The sequence below is a fragment of the Petaurus breviceps genome, unplaced genomic scaffold, assembly GCF_028583685.1.
Source record: "Petaurus breviceps papuanus isolate PSGF00001 unplaced genomic scaffold, PetGlider_PUasm1.0 90769, whole genome shotgun sequence".
In the NCBI taxonomy this organism is placed as follows: Eukaryota; Metazoa; Chordata; class Mammalia; order Diprotodontia; family Petauridae; genus Petaurus; species Petaurus breviceps.
The window spans coordinates 4369873-4387968 of NW_027187341.1; the positions used below are offsets into that span (position 1 = coordinate 4369873).

The window sequence follows — 18096 nt, forward strand, 5'->3', positions numbered from 1 at the left end:
TAGCACAGTGCATGACACATAGTAAACATTTAATAAATACATATTGATTGACTTGCTTGTTGACTGATTGACACATAGAAAGACTTCATGTATATTTTCACATTTAAGCCCTCTTCCCCTAGTTTCTGCTAACCTATTCAGCTGAACTATGAAAAGAATGGATCCAATGATAGTTTTTTGATTAAACCAATAAAACTTAATTGCCCTTTATAACAATATAAAAGGAAGAAATTCACCATCTTCGAAACCACGAGACATGAATCTGCCACTGACTAGCTACTTGACCTTGGACAAAGTATTTAATGTTCCTAAGCCTCTCTCTCTCTCCTTTTTAAATTTTATTTCATTTTTGCTTTTTGCAGGGGGGAGGGCAGGGCAATTGGGGTTAAGTGACTTGCCCAAAGTCACACGGCTAGTAAGTGTTAAGTGTCTGAGGCCGCATTTGAACTCAGGTCCTCTTGACTCCAGGGCCAGTACTCTATTCACTGCACCACCTAGCCACCCAATCTCTTTTTTTTAAACTACAAAAGAGGTACATTATACTTGTCTTTGAATTATTATAAATAAAAGAGATAATAGATAAAAAGTACTTTATCCACCTAAAATTTACACCAATAAACAAAATAAATGAATTGTTATTCTTCCTTGCTCCATTTACCAGTTTGGAGAACAGTGCTAAAAAAGTAAAAAACAATGGGATAAGTTTTTTTTAAAAGACCAACCACATGAGCAATGGAAATGAAGTAAAAACCCTGGCATCAGATTCCAGGTATTCCACTCACTATCTGTGTGACCTTGACAATTCATTTTTTATCATCCTACACCACATTCCTCAGGTATGAAATAACGAGGTTGAGCTAGTTCATCTAGAAGGTGCTGCTGTTGTTCATTCCTATCCAATGTTTGGTGAGCCCATTTGGATTTTCTTGGCAAATATACTAGAGTGCTTTGCTATTTTCCTCTCCAGTTTCTTTTACCAATGAGGAAACTGAGACAAGTAGTGTTAAGTCACTTGCCCTTAACTATAAAAATGGGGATACTAACAGCACCTATCTCCTAGGATTGTTGTGAGGCTCAAATGAGATAATATTTGTAAAGAAAGCACTCAACACAATACTTGAGACATAACAAGTGCCATATACATATAAACAAGTTATTATGATGTGTGACCTAGGCAAGTCATTTAAGTTCCATCTGACTCAGTTTCCTCATCTATAAAATGGGTATTACAATAGCACATAATTCACAGGCTTCTAGTGATAATCAAATGAAATTATATTTGTAAAGTGCTTTGCAAACTGTAAAGCATTATGCAAATGCCACCTGCTATTAAAATTATTCGCTAAGTTACTACTTCATATATGAACTATTTTAATTAACTCAATCAGAAGTGGAACAAGTTTACAACCATCAGTGACTATATGACTAACTATTCTTCTGAATTTGCTAAGCCATTAATGTTGCCCAGCAATGATATTTTCCCAGCTTTGTGGGAGACAAGGAGATGTTTCAAAGTGCAAAAAGAATTTCTTTTTTTCTCTTTGGCCTGTGGAAAGCAAATTGTTAACTTCCTATCATATTCAAATGAGAGAAGTGAGCTTGCCACATTTAGAAGGCAGACATACTCCTCTAATACGAATGACTTAATCACATGGAGCAGTGTTGGACTCAGCTCAGAACACAAAATACAAACATTGGCTAGATTTCTCAAAATTTGAAACCCTCTGAGTGAAAGCCCAGATACTGCATCAAATACCACAATTTTTAATGACATGGTAACTGTGAAATAAGACTCTTCATATCTCAGGAACCTAGGTAAAGTGTTGAAATAATGTGTTCTTTGACACAGCACTGATGAAAATGTTGGGTTGCAACTGTAATGGATTCTTCTTTACAAAGACTGGACTTTTCCTTTATTAAAATTTATCCAGGAAATCAGAAGCAAAACACCTATTTTCACAGGAAAAAAAAATATGCCCTTTGTTCTTTAATGATGATGGGAAGTATGTGATTTAGTATAATTCGGTTTGGTTTGGTATCTCACTTTCACTAGAGGTTTCTCCCTAAAATGTTTTGTAAGCTTGTATTTAAGAATCGGCTTGGCATAATACAATATAAACATTAAACCATTTGATATAGTTATTTTTCCTATGATTATCCATTAAATAATAACAAATCAAAACTTCTGAGTCAGGAAATGGAAATAAATGAATCCAGTAGATTGAGTTAATATAATAACTTGGTAATTAAGTTGTAGGATTTTTTGTCCATTAGATCATAAGTTCATGAAGAATGGAAATATATCCACCTTCCTACCTACACATGTATACAACATAGAAAAATTAATGAAAATAATATTAATAAAAGAAATGTGTTATAGAGAAGCAGCATAGCATGGTGGGGAAAGTCAGGCTTGAAGTCACAAAGACCTGTGTTCGAGTCTTGCATCTGATATAGAATAGCTGTGTGACCCTGAGCAAGTTTTTGAACTCTCAATGCTCCAAGAACTAATATTGTAAAAATCATAAATGTTGATGGTCTATATCAATGGAAAGAGTTTATACACCCCCAGCCTATCTCTCCTCACAAATTCTATAATATAAGTATTTGATTGTTAATAAGACTTGTGACTGATGATGATAGAACATTTATATATCATTTTATGGTTTACACTTAAAATATATTAACTCTTGATCACGATACCCAATAATTGTCTCTATTATTTGCTTAGAAAAAACCAGGAACAATGGAATCCTTATTAGAGTTTTTACCATGTGCATTCCATTCTTTCATCTTTAAGACATCTTTTTAATTTACTACCATTCCATGGGTTTGCAAATAATAATAATAATAAAACCTAAATTCACAGAAGAGAGTGTTTTGTTTAAAAACAGTCTTTAAGAGGATCCCAATGAATGTGTTCAATGGTGGTATTTACCAACGTATTCCATCCCCACTCCTCTCGTGAATATGGGAAGAAAACTAATGACAAGGGACTGGGGATCATGTTCCAAAGATTTCCGAACTAAGCTGGAATCAGTTGTATTCGTACTGCCTCTTGCAACTCAGATTTCATAATTGTGTGACAATAAACAAAAAGGTAGCTAGGTGGCACAGAGGATCTAATGCTGAGCCTGATGTCAGAAAGATTCGTCTTCCTGAGTTTAAATATGACCTTTAACACTTACTAATTGGGTGACCCTGGCCCCATCACTCAACCCTGTTTACCTCAGTTCCTAATCCATAAAATGAAAAGGAGAAGGAAATGGAAAATCACTCCTCCTCTATCTTTGCCAAGAAAACCCTAAATGGTGTGAGGAGTAAAATATAACTAAAAAAAAGACTGAATAATAAAAAAAGACATCTCTCAAAAGAATCTTGAACATGGCATAGTAGCTCTTCCCTAGAACTGCAAGTTTTAGGAGCTATGATCTGATGGTACATAAGATAGTTATGTCCCACTATCTCCACTACAGCAGGAGTGCAAAATGAAGTTATGTGGGAGACCTACTCAATTGAAGCTGGAGAGGAAGCACCTGAACGAAAGCATGGCCCCACTCAGATTTTTTTTTAATGCAACTATAATGACTCTCTTGATCAATATACAATAAAATTGCCTTTACCACGAACCTAGATAATGCAAATTTATTTTTTTCATATTTTACTTTCAATGGAATTAAATATCTCTACCTCTGATGCTCCCTCACCTCTCCAATTTCTACCTATGCCCCTTATTGCTCTCTTACAGATTTCTGTTTCTCTTAAATACATAGAAAAAGCAAAATTACCAATTAGTGATAATTAAACTAATTAATATTAACTTAATTAGTGAACTAATATTAATCACTAATATAGATATAGACTACAGTCTACATCCATATAATTGTGCAATCAGAATACTGCAGCACCAGAATGGCTTATTCACTAAAGAAAGATTCAATTTTATTTATCATCCTATATTTATTGAAGCAAGGAATTACATATCTTGTAAAGCTTTTTTTCAAGAATAAGCTTCAACACACAAAGAATTTCCCACTTAACACTCAGCTAACTACAAAATTCACTTAATGAGAATACACTCTTCTTTGCAGATTCTGGCTGACTAAATTCATTTACTGTAGCTCTGCTGATAGAGAAAGTTTATATTCATTTCATATGAGATTCATCATCTAAATATATTGAACTGTAACTACTCTAGTATTCTTTCATTCAGCTTATCTAATTCCCTGCTGTACCTTAAGGAAAGAGTAAAAAAGAGAATCACAAAGTTTCATAGGTTTCTATATTAATGTTAAAAGATATGGTAGAAATTTCAACCACAAATTCCACAAGAACATTATGGTAAATGAAACAATCATTTGACTATAAGTAAGCTAATTTACCATCTCCCTGCCTATCCCTCTCCATATCTAAGAAAACTAAGTAAATGAATGTAATTATGCTCTTGATAACAAATACACATATAAAAATACATATACAAATATGTATATACACACATAGACACATATACATATGCATATACATACATGTATATGCTAAAATTTTAGAGGTATTTAGAAGACTTGTCAGACTAGGTATTCAGGATCTAACAATGCGATTTTCTGGCAAACTGTTTCTCTAGAATTTTCATAGAAGCCACAGAATTCATCATTTCTCCAGTGTTCTTGGAACTGAGCATAAGTTGAAGCTAGTGTGGGACTCTCATGGCAACAATCAAAAGGTGCACAAGTTCCCAACTAAATTAGTCCAAAGCTGAAAATTTTGGCCAGAATCTGGCTGTATTTGAAGAACTATGAAGGCACTCTTGAAATATTATTGTTGATTACAAGAAGATAATATTACTGAACTGAACCAAAAAATGTGGTTTGGTTGAATTAAATGGAAAACGTAGGGATATTAGACGACGTTTCCTAATAATTTCAATCCCTGTAAGCCACAAAACTGCTTTGCTTTAGAAAGATCACTACTGTGTTTACTAAAGTAAATAAGGGTTGAAAACCACTGAAAGTCTACTGTAAGTCATAAAATACTTTACAGAATCTTGCATAGTGAGGAATAAATATGATAGTAATAATAGCTCTTTATATTTTGATGCTGCCAGCTACTGAATTCTACAAACAGATGTTCTTAGTCAAATGAGAATGTGTCATTGAAACTTTTCAAATGGGGCACACACATGAGAGTTCTAAAATTTTGTAGTTATTCAGTACCAAGAATCTAATATGGAGTAAAATGGAGATTCAGAGTTGCTTTGAAGATTCTATAAACAACATTTGATGAGTATGATTAGAAATAGGAATATTAATGTGCAATTAGGTAAGAATTGAGTCAAAATGCAACAAATTCAGAGGAGTTGCTCTGAGCTTCCTAACTCTATACCATCTTCTATTCCCAGAGATGATTTGTTCCCAATATTCACAGTAGTGATATCCTCAGGTTTGCTCACCAATCTTCTCCCCAAACTGTGTTCTTAAATCCGTCCTTTGATAGTAAGGTTATCAGTTTAAAGTTTAATATTCCTCAAAAGTATTTGAATTAATGGTAATGTCAATTATCATATATTCTAATTCTACTAAAGTCATATCATGGGATATAAGTACTTTTCTGCCTGTAATAATACTAGTCTCACTAGAGATATGAAGGACCACAGGCCTTATGTGTATGTGTGTGTGTGTGTGTGTGTGTGTGTGTGTGTGTGTATATATATATATATATATATATATATGCTTTTGTTTCAGTGTCTAGAATGTTATCTGGGAAGAAGATAGAGAAAAATACATATATGATGCATATGTGTGCATATGTGTGTTTATGTACATGTAGAGAAAGACATGCAGTATATTATATAAACATATGAATGTGTATATGTTTATATGTATACATACATATATAAATGTACAATTCTGTAGGTTACTTACTATATTAAGATTTCTTTCTGTTTTAGTCTTATTGAATTTTAATTCATTACCCCATTCCCAAAAGTTGATAATAATAATAAAAACTGGCACTTATATAGGAATTTAAGGGTAGAAAATGCTTTGCATGTGTTAGCTCATTTGTTCATCATGACCACCCTATGAAGTACTCTTATTATCTTCATTTTACAATTGAGAAACTGATGCAAAGAGAGATTAAATGACTTGCCTAGGATGCCTCAGCTAGTAACTGACCAAAGCAAAATTTGAACTCAGATCTCCCTAATTTCAAATCCAAAATTCCATTCACTATGCCACATCACTTCCCAGTAACAAGAGATAGAGCCAGGAGGGTGACAGAATAGAAAAGTAAATGAAATGAAATGATAATGGAACTAGAAGCTTAAGGAAGGATCTCCCTAGGACCAGGAAGGTTCTGAGAATGCTCCCAGAGGATAAAGCTAACAACAGGCCATCACAGCTGCAGAAAGCTGAAGGCAGCAGCTCTTGTCCTTTCAAGGATTAGAGGACAATAAAAATAACAACTTAAAATTCTTTTCCACTCGCTTTAGGCTTCAAGGCCCCAATTTCAGTCAATTATACAGATATTAGAGGACTGATTATCTGTGGGGAAATTGAGACCTAAGACTAGGTTATCAATGAGGAGCTCACAGTATTCATCAGTCAACATTTCTGAAGACTGCACATTTATTATTGGAGAATCAATGAAGAGTGCTGACTTTCAGGCAATGATTATTGAAATCTTGCTTAGAGGGTAAAAAAGTATCAACTGGCAGTCAAAAGCCTATAATTTACAGGGCATGGTTAGGAAATAGATGTTCAAATGTAAAATAATTTCCTTGAAGAAGTGAACTCCATAATAATGTTCAAAGGTGTATGAACTATGTAAACTTGTTCCATTTTTATTCTTCATTTTTAAAAGTAGGAGTTATTATCCTTCATAGAAATATCATCTTATATATTTTATATACGTTCTTTGATTTGATCACTTCAAACTTAAATGTTTGCAGACCCCAAAATAAATGCATAATCATATATATATACATATATATATATGGGAAAAGCGTTTTTGCTTCATTTCCTTCTATCCTCTGTTATTTTTTAAAATAGGAAAATATTTTTAAATAAAAAAACCTCTTTACATAGAAATCTTCATTTCTGTGTCTTATTAGGGAAGATTAAAATGGTGATTTTAAAGAAGCAAATTATCTTTACATTAAAGATGTATTATTAATAGATACTAATTAGAAGTCCCAATTGCAAATTTAATAGGGTGGGGTCCACAGACAAGGGATGTAGAGAACTTCCACAATGAGCAATTAAAAACAATACAACTGAACATCGTTTACAAAAGAATGAAATTGAATTATTTGGCAAAGTAAATAAGCAAAAAGATATAATCTCCAACACTTCCCATCCCAGCTGCAAGATTATAGAAGTTATTAGTGAATCATTTTTGCTGTTATCTAATGACCTGTCAACAACAACAGGTTTTTTTTTTTCCTAGTCATACCTTATCTCAATTTAGCAGTGATAATAATGTTATTTTTTAAATTCCTAATTTTTAGGATTTGGCCCAGATGACAAAAACCAAACACTCTTAACACATGAGGAAGATTAATAAGCAAATAAACTAAAGATAACACAGACTCAAAATAATTGATGCTTCTCCTGTACGACAAGACCCTATCTACAGAAATTCCAGGCAGTTTTGATATTGACCACTTCAAGAGAAATTAATTATTTTAGTACAAAATTTAATAAGAATAATGAAGCCTATTCCATGATTTAATATAAGCCAAAGAAAATCTTACTCTTTTCCTAAACATAAAAATTTCAAGGTAGAATTTTAAGAATAATTTATAAATAATGACATTTAAACAAGAATAATAAACCCACTGGTCTAGTTCAAACATACTAAAAATTGGGACACCATTAAAAAGTTTAAAATATTAATATAATATATGGAGGAGTGCCAGAAATTTCTTGAGGTATAAGAGGAAGTTTGCCTTAATTTCCATAAGATTAAAAATAGGTATAAAAGTGTGTAGTTTCATTTTGGGTCCATTCTATTGGATATACATGTAGGTCCTAAATTTGTCAAATTAATTTATCCTATTTAACACCTAACAGACAAAGGTGTTACCTCAATTAAAATGGCATTTTAAAACATTATTAAAAATAGCAAAGCAGTTCTTATTGTCTTTAAACTAGCCTGCATTATGCCATATGAATTAACAGAATTCAATCATGTGATTTTATGTAAAGAGAGGACAATTAAATGTGATATCAACTCATTTATTGGTTAAAAAGCTTTCATTGCCTATTATGGGGATGGAACTGTGCTTTACCCCCCCTTTTTTTCAACCATGTCATTCAGCCTGGTTCAATATGCTTGTCATTGGGCAGTGGCATATATTTAAAACCATTTGTTAAAATGTTCTGCCATTTTACAGGTTCATGCAATGGCACGAATTCACTCTATTTTTTCATATCTAGTCAAAATGTCCTAAAAGTAATGGCTCTTGGTGTGGCTTAAGTTGCACAGTGAATACAGCACTGGCCCTGGAGTCAGGAGGACCTGAGTTCAAATCCAACCTCAGACACTTAACAGTTACAAGCTGTGTGACCTTGGCAAGTTGCTTAACCTTGATTGACCTCCAAAAAGAAAAAAAAAAGGAATGGCTCTTACAGATTGTCAATTTCCTTTTCTGACTGCACTATATTTTGAAAACTTTTCACATACTGCACTCCAATCTATACAATTTTGTCATAATTATAGGTTAGGTCCTGAAATGACTATTTTTTAAAGAATCCATTTCCATTGGTATTTTTTCTCTTTCATAAACAAAGGATGCTTTTATTCTTAAAGGGAAAACAATGTCTAAGTCCATTTCATCCTCAGTTAATATTGTAGACCTTGTTTTCTGTACATTTGAGTCTTGAAAAAAAATTGATAAACTGCCTATACATCATTACATCTCTGTATCAATGTGGAAGCAAAATTTCAGTCTCTATGCTAAAATTACATTGTCAGATAGAAAAGACCCTCTGCCCTCTCTCCACAGTGATTTTTTTTACTATTTGCTAGTTCCTTTCTCTTAAGACCTAGAGTTCATTTTACATCTCAGGGGGAAAAGACAGAGGAAATTCATGTGAATAAATAGCATGCACTGCTTTTTGACGAATCAAGATATGATGATGAATGTGAACCTTTCACTGGTTTTGCAATTTTACAAATACATGTAATAGAAATATTTGGTGAAATGTACTTATGTATTGTACCTGAAGACAACACTTCAGATATATATCATTTCGCATATGCTATGAATCAAACAGGCCATCATTTAACCCTTTTCCATGGAAGCCATATATTTAATTTAGAACAAGCAATGTCTTATATCTCACATAATTTGTCTTTTCTCGTATCAACAGCTGGAGACTGTTATAAGCCAATTATGAAGATACTTTGGAAACTCATCAGTACTTAAATTATTTCTAAAGGGGGAGAGGGAGGCATTGCATGTTTACACAGATCAATGTCCAATTATAATTAGAGTCACTGTGGTAAAGAGGCAGGAAAAATAATTTTTCTGGTACTTATTACTTGGGAAAACATGTTCTTTTGTGAGGTTAGCCTTTATATTACAAGAATAATTTCACTGCAGCCTTCTAAATATTCTACACAGTAAAAAAAAGTAACTTCAACTTGACAAAGAATGTAATAGTGTTATATTTGCTTATTATTATGATTACAAATCAGACACTACTAAAAAGAAGCTGGTTCCAATTAATAACCAATTAATAAATATTGCTCTTAAGTTTAAAGACTCAACTTGAAATATTCCTATTACAGATCACTTTCTAGATAACATATTATGCCAACCATTAGCATTCCAAGTCTGCTACAATAATACAACCACTCTATCCTTTCTTTCCTTGTGAGATGAGAAAACAATAACCACATATTCTCAATTAATTTTTACTTAATCTTAATGGTTTAATTATATGTAGATGACACTGTTAGCAAATGTTTAGTTCCATAAAAATTAAATATATTGAAATTAATAAAACATCATTTTAAGAAAATGAATGAAATTTACTCTTTTAGAAAGAAAACACATTTTAAATAATTTATAATAAAGTAAGATTATTACCTCTGTCCAGCATGTACTTTAATTCATAATTTATGGAGTTTATGGAAACTTTATTAGTTGTAAATGGATATTTTATTGGTCATCAGATTATGCCATTACTCCATGCTCTATTTCTTAAATTATTTAATATTTCAGAAAAGCTAATTCTGATTCAATGTGTTTTGCAATAATAAATTTAGCCAATATTAGCAGAATTTGCCACATGTATGCATGTTATATTGCATTAATACATGCACATATATTATTAAATGCATATTTGGTATGTCCTATGCTTGCCTCAACATAAACATGGCACATGCTGTACCCAATTTGGCATAGTTTGGGTACTTTATGTATTAGTGGTTTTCTGGTTGTTGTTTTAAAGAAGAATTCTGAATAAGATGAAAGGCTAATACCCTTGGAGATCCATATTATGTTGTTACTGAAATTTTAAATAACATTTCTTTCCTGGGACATTTGCAAGATTGACTTTTCCCTTTGATATATTATCAATGGGTCATTCCATTATGCGATAAATGTGACTGTAGGACTAATAGGTTTCTAATGATTACTTAAGCTTTCTTTACTTTTTATAGACATTGGGAGACTTCACTCACCTTGTTCAAGTGGTTGGCTTTTAGTTGAAGTAGTTTTCATCTTGAGCGCCTCCCTAACAGACATGTCACAGCAGGAACCTTTGTTAGTGTCTTGGTCACTGTCAGCCTGATCACTGTCCCCATGCCCACTGTCTCTCAGGCTGGCTCTTTCTGGGTCCTTGAATGTAGAGCTACTGTAATACACAGAAGAAAAGATGACAAAGTGTTGTTTCTACTAGTTTCAATCTGAAGTGTAGTGTCTAGCAAAGCAATTTTGACAAGAATGCAAATGGGTAAGCTGAGAAAGTTATTTAATAGGCCTTACCTTTGAACAAACTGCTGCCTGCTGCCCATGTAATTGGGCTCTGCGGGAAAATTGTCTGTCTGTGAAAAAGAAGGAAAAAAATACGTATAGTTGTACACTGGACAAATCTCCTGCAGAGCAACAAGATTTCCTAGTGGAGAAATGATTAATAATTCAAAAATTCCCTTAATCTTCAGATTTGTACATTTTAATTAAATTGGAAAATGCTGGCATGTAATTATGTACTCGGAACAATTAAATGATTCCGGTCCACAAATTACCTGCTAAAGTAAACAATGAGGCTGTCATAACTGGCATTCTCTGTTAGGAACCTGATGGATGACACTGTTTATGTTGTTTCATTAGTCAGATATTAAGATTGAATGTTTGTGGGAGGAGTGGGAAAATGACCTAATTTCTGCATATTAAAAAAGTGAGTTGTTTAATAATGCTGGTTTTAATCATAATTATATCATCTGTAGGGATTCTGATGCCCTTATTGAGGTAATATAATTTGAAGTAATATACTACATTGGTCTTCAGTGAAGAAAAATAGGGTGATCTTCCATGAGTCTTTTCTTCAAAACGTGGTCATAACAAGTACAAGCACTGTACATATGGTTGATCTTATCTCTACAATTAATACTCATTCTTATTAATAGGCATGTTGAAAGTCTAGAAATGGCATTTGAACAATGCCATTGAAATGTCTGTTACTGCCAATTTCTTCTAAATAATTTATATATTTACATGAATTTATGTGTTAATAATGATCATTCAAAAATAAGGGGAGAATACACTTATTTCTAAAGTATAACTAACACTTCAAATGACCAAACTGTGGAGTTACAACTTTTTTTTTCTTTTCATCTTTTTTTTTTTAAACAGTGCCCAGGCTGATGTGGAGATCTGCCAAAAAGAACTGAATTCTCCTTGTATCATCAACGAGAGTCCTTTTGGAGAAAGAGACTGGATCTTTCACTGAACTCCCTATACTGTACATTCATACACATCATTTCTCCTTGCAGCTGACTTAGAGACAAAGCATCTCTTGTTTTCAGCATCACTTCATATCACGCTGTTATGCTGTGAGCAGCTATGGCTTTTTAAAAATCTCTTCTAGCACATAAGTACCAGTAATGTGAAAAATGTACAATTGTTGAAGGAACAGGCCCAAGGTAAGGCTAAATATTGCATACCAAATACTTAAATAAACAACTAATTCTAAATATAATGGTATTTTTTTATCACCCCATAAACTACTTCCTTAGCATTTGACTTCCCTTAGTTATGCTGCTGGAAAGAAAAGGCTTGTAGGAACAAAAGTTTTAATTTCCACAGCTGGTTCTTTCTTGTCTTAGAAGTTTGGAAAAGGTAGGAGGGAAATCATCCAATGGCTAATCTGGGCTATGAAATTTTTCTCTTTTGTCCAGTTGCCTGTTGCAAGCTAAATACCAAAATTAAGGCAATGAAAAGTGTTCTGTCTTAGTGATTTTGTTCTCACACTTTACCTCTTGGCACTAGCCTTTGGTATTTCAGGCATGTTTTAATTAACATACTGCACTGGGTTCTAATTTTGGAGATGCATCATTTGCCTTATCTCCATAATGGGGAAATACCAGCTTTTCAGGGAAAACTTCATGTGCCGGTTATAAAAAGCTGTGGAAACCAATGACAATAGCAAAACTGTCTGCATGTAGACTACAACTGATTTCATTGTTATTTTGTGAAATTCTCTTATTTTGAAGGTTTTTCACTGACCAATTTTGACCATGTACACAGGCCAACACAGTACTGTAGTAAGTGAAGAACAAATACTGCATACTAGCAAAAAGTGTACATTTATGAAAAATTAAAATTCCTGACAATTGCAATGTGAGGTTTCAGCTAGGCTTAGAATATTTCAGGTGACTGAAGCTCTAACATCTTAAAGAAGTTTAATTATTTAAGAATCTATACTATGGGATCCCAAACTTTCTTCAGTTCAGAGGGAAAGAGTCTGTCAAACATCTGCTTATCAGCTTAGTCAGGGAAATAATTCAGGATCTTTTTTTTTAATAATTAAAGTTGTAGATATGATCAGTGAAATGGGGATCATAAACTAATAATTTTTAAAAGGAAAATTGTTTGATTTTAATAAGTTTTTTAAATAGTCATAACTTTAAAACATTGTATATATACATATGTGCATCTACATATGTATATACATATATGTATCTTCCCATTTACTGCTTGCATCAGAATCTGAGAAAAGGAAAAAAAAGATTCCATGCCATATTCTCTTTACACTCATTTTTCTCAACCATTTTTGTTTTATGAGGTATTACTATTTATAATCTTCAAATATTCAAGAGAACAAAGAAAAATCCTCTTATAAAAAAGGCTTAGGAAACAAAATTAGAAAACAGAAAAAAATTGGAGGAAAGGAAAAGAGAGAAATTTTTTAAATAAAAATGTAACTGAAAGCAGTAAAGGAAACAGAATAAGAGGGGGAAGTATAAAATAGCTTTTAAAAGAAAATAAACAAATAAATAGTGATAATAATAACAATAATTTAAGCCAATGAAAAAGCTGCCAATGAAACTGAAATACAATACAACTTTCAAACTCAGGCTAGTGGACAGAACTTAGTTTTAAATTGTTTTCACAACATATTTTTACTATGGCTAATGATGGTGGCCACCCAAGTTTAGGTAATTAGCTTATAGATGATAAATATAAAGTAAGGGAGGCAGACATCTAAGAATCTATCACCCTGTTTTTATATAACCTATTTTCTCTTCTCTTCTTTCTCTTTCTCTCTCTGTCTCTGTCTCTGTCTCTCTCTCTCTGTCTCTGTCTCTGTCTCTCTCTGTCTCTCTCTGTCTCTGTCTCTGTCTCTGTCTCTCTCTCTCTCTCTCTCTCTCTCTCTCTCTCTCTCTCTCTCTCTCTCTCTCTCTCTCTCTCTCTCTCTCTCTCTCTCTCTCTCTCTCTCTCTCTTTCTCTCTCTCTCTGTCTCTCTCTCTCTCCCCCTCTCTCCTTCTCTCTCTGACTAGATCAAGTATTGACAATGCTTGAATGTACTAATATATGTGATAAGAGCCTCACCACATATTCAGGTTCAATTACCTTTAGAAAGAGATTCAGACTGTTCCTATAATGGGGGTAAGGGAGAAGGCAGGAGTGTCCTTTTGAAAAATGCCAACACACAAAAAAAACCATAGAGTAAAGATAAAAGGATACAGCAGAATATATTATGTTTTGACTGAAGGAAAAAAAATAAAGCAGGGGAAACAATCCTGATCTCAGACAAAGCAAAAGTAGATCTAATTAAAAGAGACAGGGAAGGAAACTACATCCTGCTAAAAGGTACTATAGACAATGAAGTAATGTCAATACTAAACATATATGCACCAAGTGGTATAGCATCCAAATTCTTAGGGAAGTTAAGTGACTACCAGGAAGGATAGAAAAACTGTACCAGTGGGGGACCTCAACTTCCCCCTCAGACAACTAGATAAATCAAACCACAAAATAAACAAGAAATAATTTAAGGAGGTGAATAGAATTTTAGAAAAGTTAGATATGATAGACCTCTGGTGAAAACTGATTGGAGATAGAAAGGAATATACCTATTTCTCAGTTTTACATGGGACCGATGCAAAAATTGAGTATATTTTAGGGCATAAAAACATCACAATCAAATGAAGAAAGGCAGAAATATAAAATTCATCCTTTTAAGATCACAATATAATAAAAATTATATGTACTAAAGGGACATGGAGAGAACAATTAAAATTAATTAGAAATTAAATAATCTAATCCTAAAGAATGAGTGGGTCAAACAAATCACAGAAAAAAATAAATAATTTCCTTAAAGAGAATGACAATAATGAGACAATATGTAAAAATTTATAGGATGTAGTCAAAGCAGTTCTTAGGGAAATTATTACATCTCTACATACTTACATGAATAAAACAGAGAAAGAGGAGATCAATTAATTGGGCATGCAACTAAAAAAACTAAGAAAAAAACAATTAAAAATCTCCAATTAAATACCAAATTAGAAATTCTGAAAATCAAAAGATATTAATAAAACTGAAATTTGTAAAACTATTGAGCTCATAAATAAAACTAAGAATGGGTTTTATAGGGGTGGGGGACCAAGGAAATAAATAAATATTTGGTTAATTTAATTAAAAAAAAAAAAAACAAATCACCAGTATCAAAAATGAAAAGGGTGAATTCACCCCCCAAAAAAGGAAAATTAAATCAGTAATTAGCAGCTATTTTGTTCAACTGTATGTCAATAAATCTGACAATCTAAGTGAAATGGATGGATATTTACAAAAATATAAATTCCCCAGAATAACAGAAGAGGGAATAAAATATTTAAGTAACACTGTTTAATAAAAAAAAAAAGAATTTGAACAAGCCATCAATGAACTCCCTAAGAAAATATCTCCAGATCCAGATGGATTTACAAGTGAATCCAACAAAATATTTAAAGAACGTTTAATTTCAATACTATATAAGCTACTTGGAAAAATAGTCGAAGAAGAATTTTTGGTTTCTTTTCCATTTTATTTTATTTCTTCTTTCACAATATAACTAATGTAAAAATGCATTTAAATTATTGTATATGTATAATTTATATCAGATTGCTTGACATCTTGGGGAGGGGATGGAAGGGAGGGAGAAAAAATAATTGAACCTCAAAAGAATTTTGAAAAATGTCTTTAGAATGTAAAAATGTAATTAGAAAAAAATATCATTATTTATCACAAAAAAAGAAAGAAAAGAAAAAGAAAAATGACAATGATTACAGATACCTTTGATTGTATACACAAGTAGTATTAGGTAGAAAATCAGAGTGAACTTTCCCCTAAATTTATAGTTACTGCCTTCTGCATTGATAACAAGTATTCTTTTTGCCAGGAAGTGAACACAAGGGAGTGTTAAGAGGTGAATAATTCACTTTAAACCTTTTCATGCTGACATAGCTCTTGATGGCTTTGCCTTCGATGGAATATATGGTGTGCTTCTCTCTACACTGCTAGAGTAAACAACAGTTTTGTAAGCCACCACTTATAAAGGTATCTGACAGCACCTATGACTCTGGAAATACATTTTTGATACAACATGAAGTGTGGCAATAACTATATTTATCAGTGATTTCTAAAATAATACATTTTGCAGAAGTATAATATAGCAGCATTTGTGTGTACATTTTTTTTGTTTTTACTAAAGGATAGATAAAAATCTGAAAATTTGTTTCCTCTTTCAGAATAGAAAAAATAAAGTTTCCTCCATACTCCATTCCTCCATAAAAATAAGGACCCAACACATTTAGAGTGAGCATGGGGTTAATTAGCCTAAGATCCATCAGAACATGAATTTCAAGAAAGTTAGTGAAAGACTAAACATCCTCCCAAATTGAAAAATCTGTTCTATATGCCATTATTAATGCTGGTAATATCTTCAGTGTTGCTATTTAATTTCATAATTTATGAATCATAAAATACCACTTTACAAATGTGAAAGAAATTTAGAAAACCAAAGACAGAATACATTTGTCATATGCAAAACAGATAAATACGGGAACTCTTACCACACACTCCCAATCATTCAGTGTATCCCAGACCAATGTTCTCTATCCTATAGAGTTTAGGCCCCTGTTTACAAATTTTCAAAACTCTCTAGTTTTCTGGGGATTTTAAGTTTTAAAAGGATGAGGAAAGTTGGATTATAGCTAGAATTTACAATACAATGTATTTGCTTAGTGGTCCCTCTGATATTACCCTATTTCTACATTGTATATATCTTGCATGAACAATTTTTTGCATGCTGTCTGCTCCACTGGAAAGCAACTGCCTCAAGGTTTGGGGCTGTATTTTTGCCCTTCTTTGTATCACTACCACTTAGTACAGAGCCTGGAATATGCTGAACACAATAAATGTCACTGACATGTTCCTTTCTCAAACGATGCAAATTAATTATGGGAAGGAACTCATTCAATGTTACTTTTTTTCTTTTCTTTTTGTATGTGTATCCCAGTGGTAAGTATATAATAAATGCTTAATACATGTTTGTTGATTGATTAGTTGACATTTTACTTCCAGAGACCAACATGGGTATAAAAATGTGAAAGGAGAAGAACGACCCTTTCAGGACAAAAGTAAATCAACTTATTTTTTTATATAAAATTTACAGTTATCTCTAAGACGTATCAATTTTATTTATTAATTAGAAAATTAGAGCTTAGACCTTTGACCAAGGAAGAGAGAGTATGAAGGGATTAACTAATCAAAACTGTTAGCTGAGCATTTATAAAACATATAAAGTCAATCAAGTGAGAGGGACTAGAACTTGGGGGATGAGAAGTCATGTTAGAATTTTGGGAATTTTAAAGGAATTCAAATATGAGTTGTTTGGGGTGGGGTGAGGATATTAGTCACTTTCTCTGCAACAGAAAAGGACAAGAGAGGGGAAACTGGTTCAGATAGGAAAATGGGCAGAGTCAAAGATTCATTTGAATTTTTTAAAATTTTAATTCATTTGAAATTTTGCTTGGGAAACAGCTGGAAACCAGAATGCATTGAAAATTGTTTACTATGCTTCCTTGGACATGTAGGACAAATGGCATTGTCTGGGACTCTGAAATGTTTTTTTAATGCTATTTCATTGTCCCCTGCTAAATTCCTAATTTCATACCCATTCATATTATGGGAGTAACTTTTTTTTTTAGAGAATTTGTCATATTTCCAAATAAGAAGGGTCTGGGTTATGGGTTCTACAAATACCAGACTATTTTCCTGTCCTCTGAAGACTTGCCTAATTATTATTGAAAAGGTTTATCACTAAAAGACTGATGGCCACCTATGACTGTGAATGTTGACAGAAGGAAGACATATGGATAAAATCACAGATCTTTGAAGAGTTAAAGTAGCAAATTAATATTTAGCAATGTAATAATATTTATGAAAAATATTCCTACACCTAATTTTTCATATCTTCAGTGTAAAATCTAGTCTATTCATATATGTTATTTTTGGGAGCCTACATGTCTTGCATCCCATTTCAGTTCCTTTCAATCCATCCTCAACATGGCTTATGCACTTACAAAACCCATGATTTCAGATGG

General features: G+C 32.6%; 1 protein-coding gene across 2 annotated transcripts in view; it reads right to left on the reverse strand.

Moving 5' to 3' along the window:
* The window catches only part of PCDH17 (protocadherin 17), a 113123-nt gene that overhangs the window by 65528 nt on the left and 29499 nt on the right, over positions 1-18096 (reverse strand). For both annotated transcript variants that reach the window (XM_069068625.1, XM_069068624.1), the window contains 2 exons: positions 10994-11052; positions 10690-10862 (listed from right to left, as the gene is read on the reverse strand). In XM_069068625.1, the coding sequence (XP_068924726.1) occupies positions 10690-10862; positions 10994-11052 (232 nt within the window). The remainder of the gene's footprint in view (positions 1-10689; positions 10863-10993; positions 11053-18096) is intronic.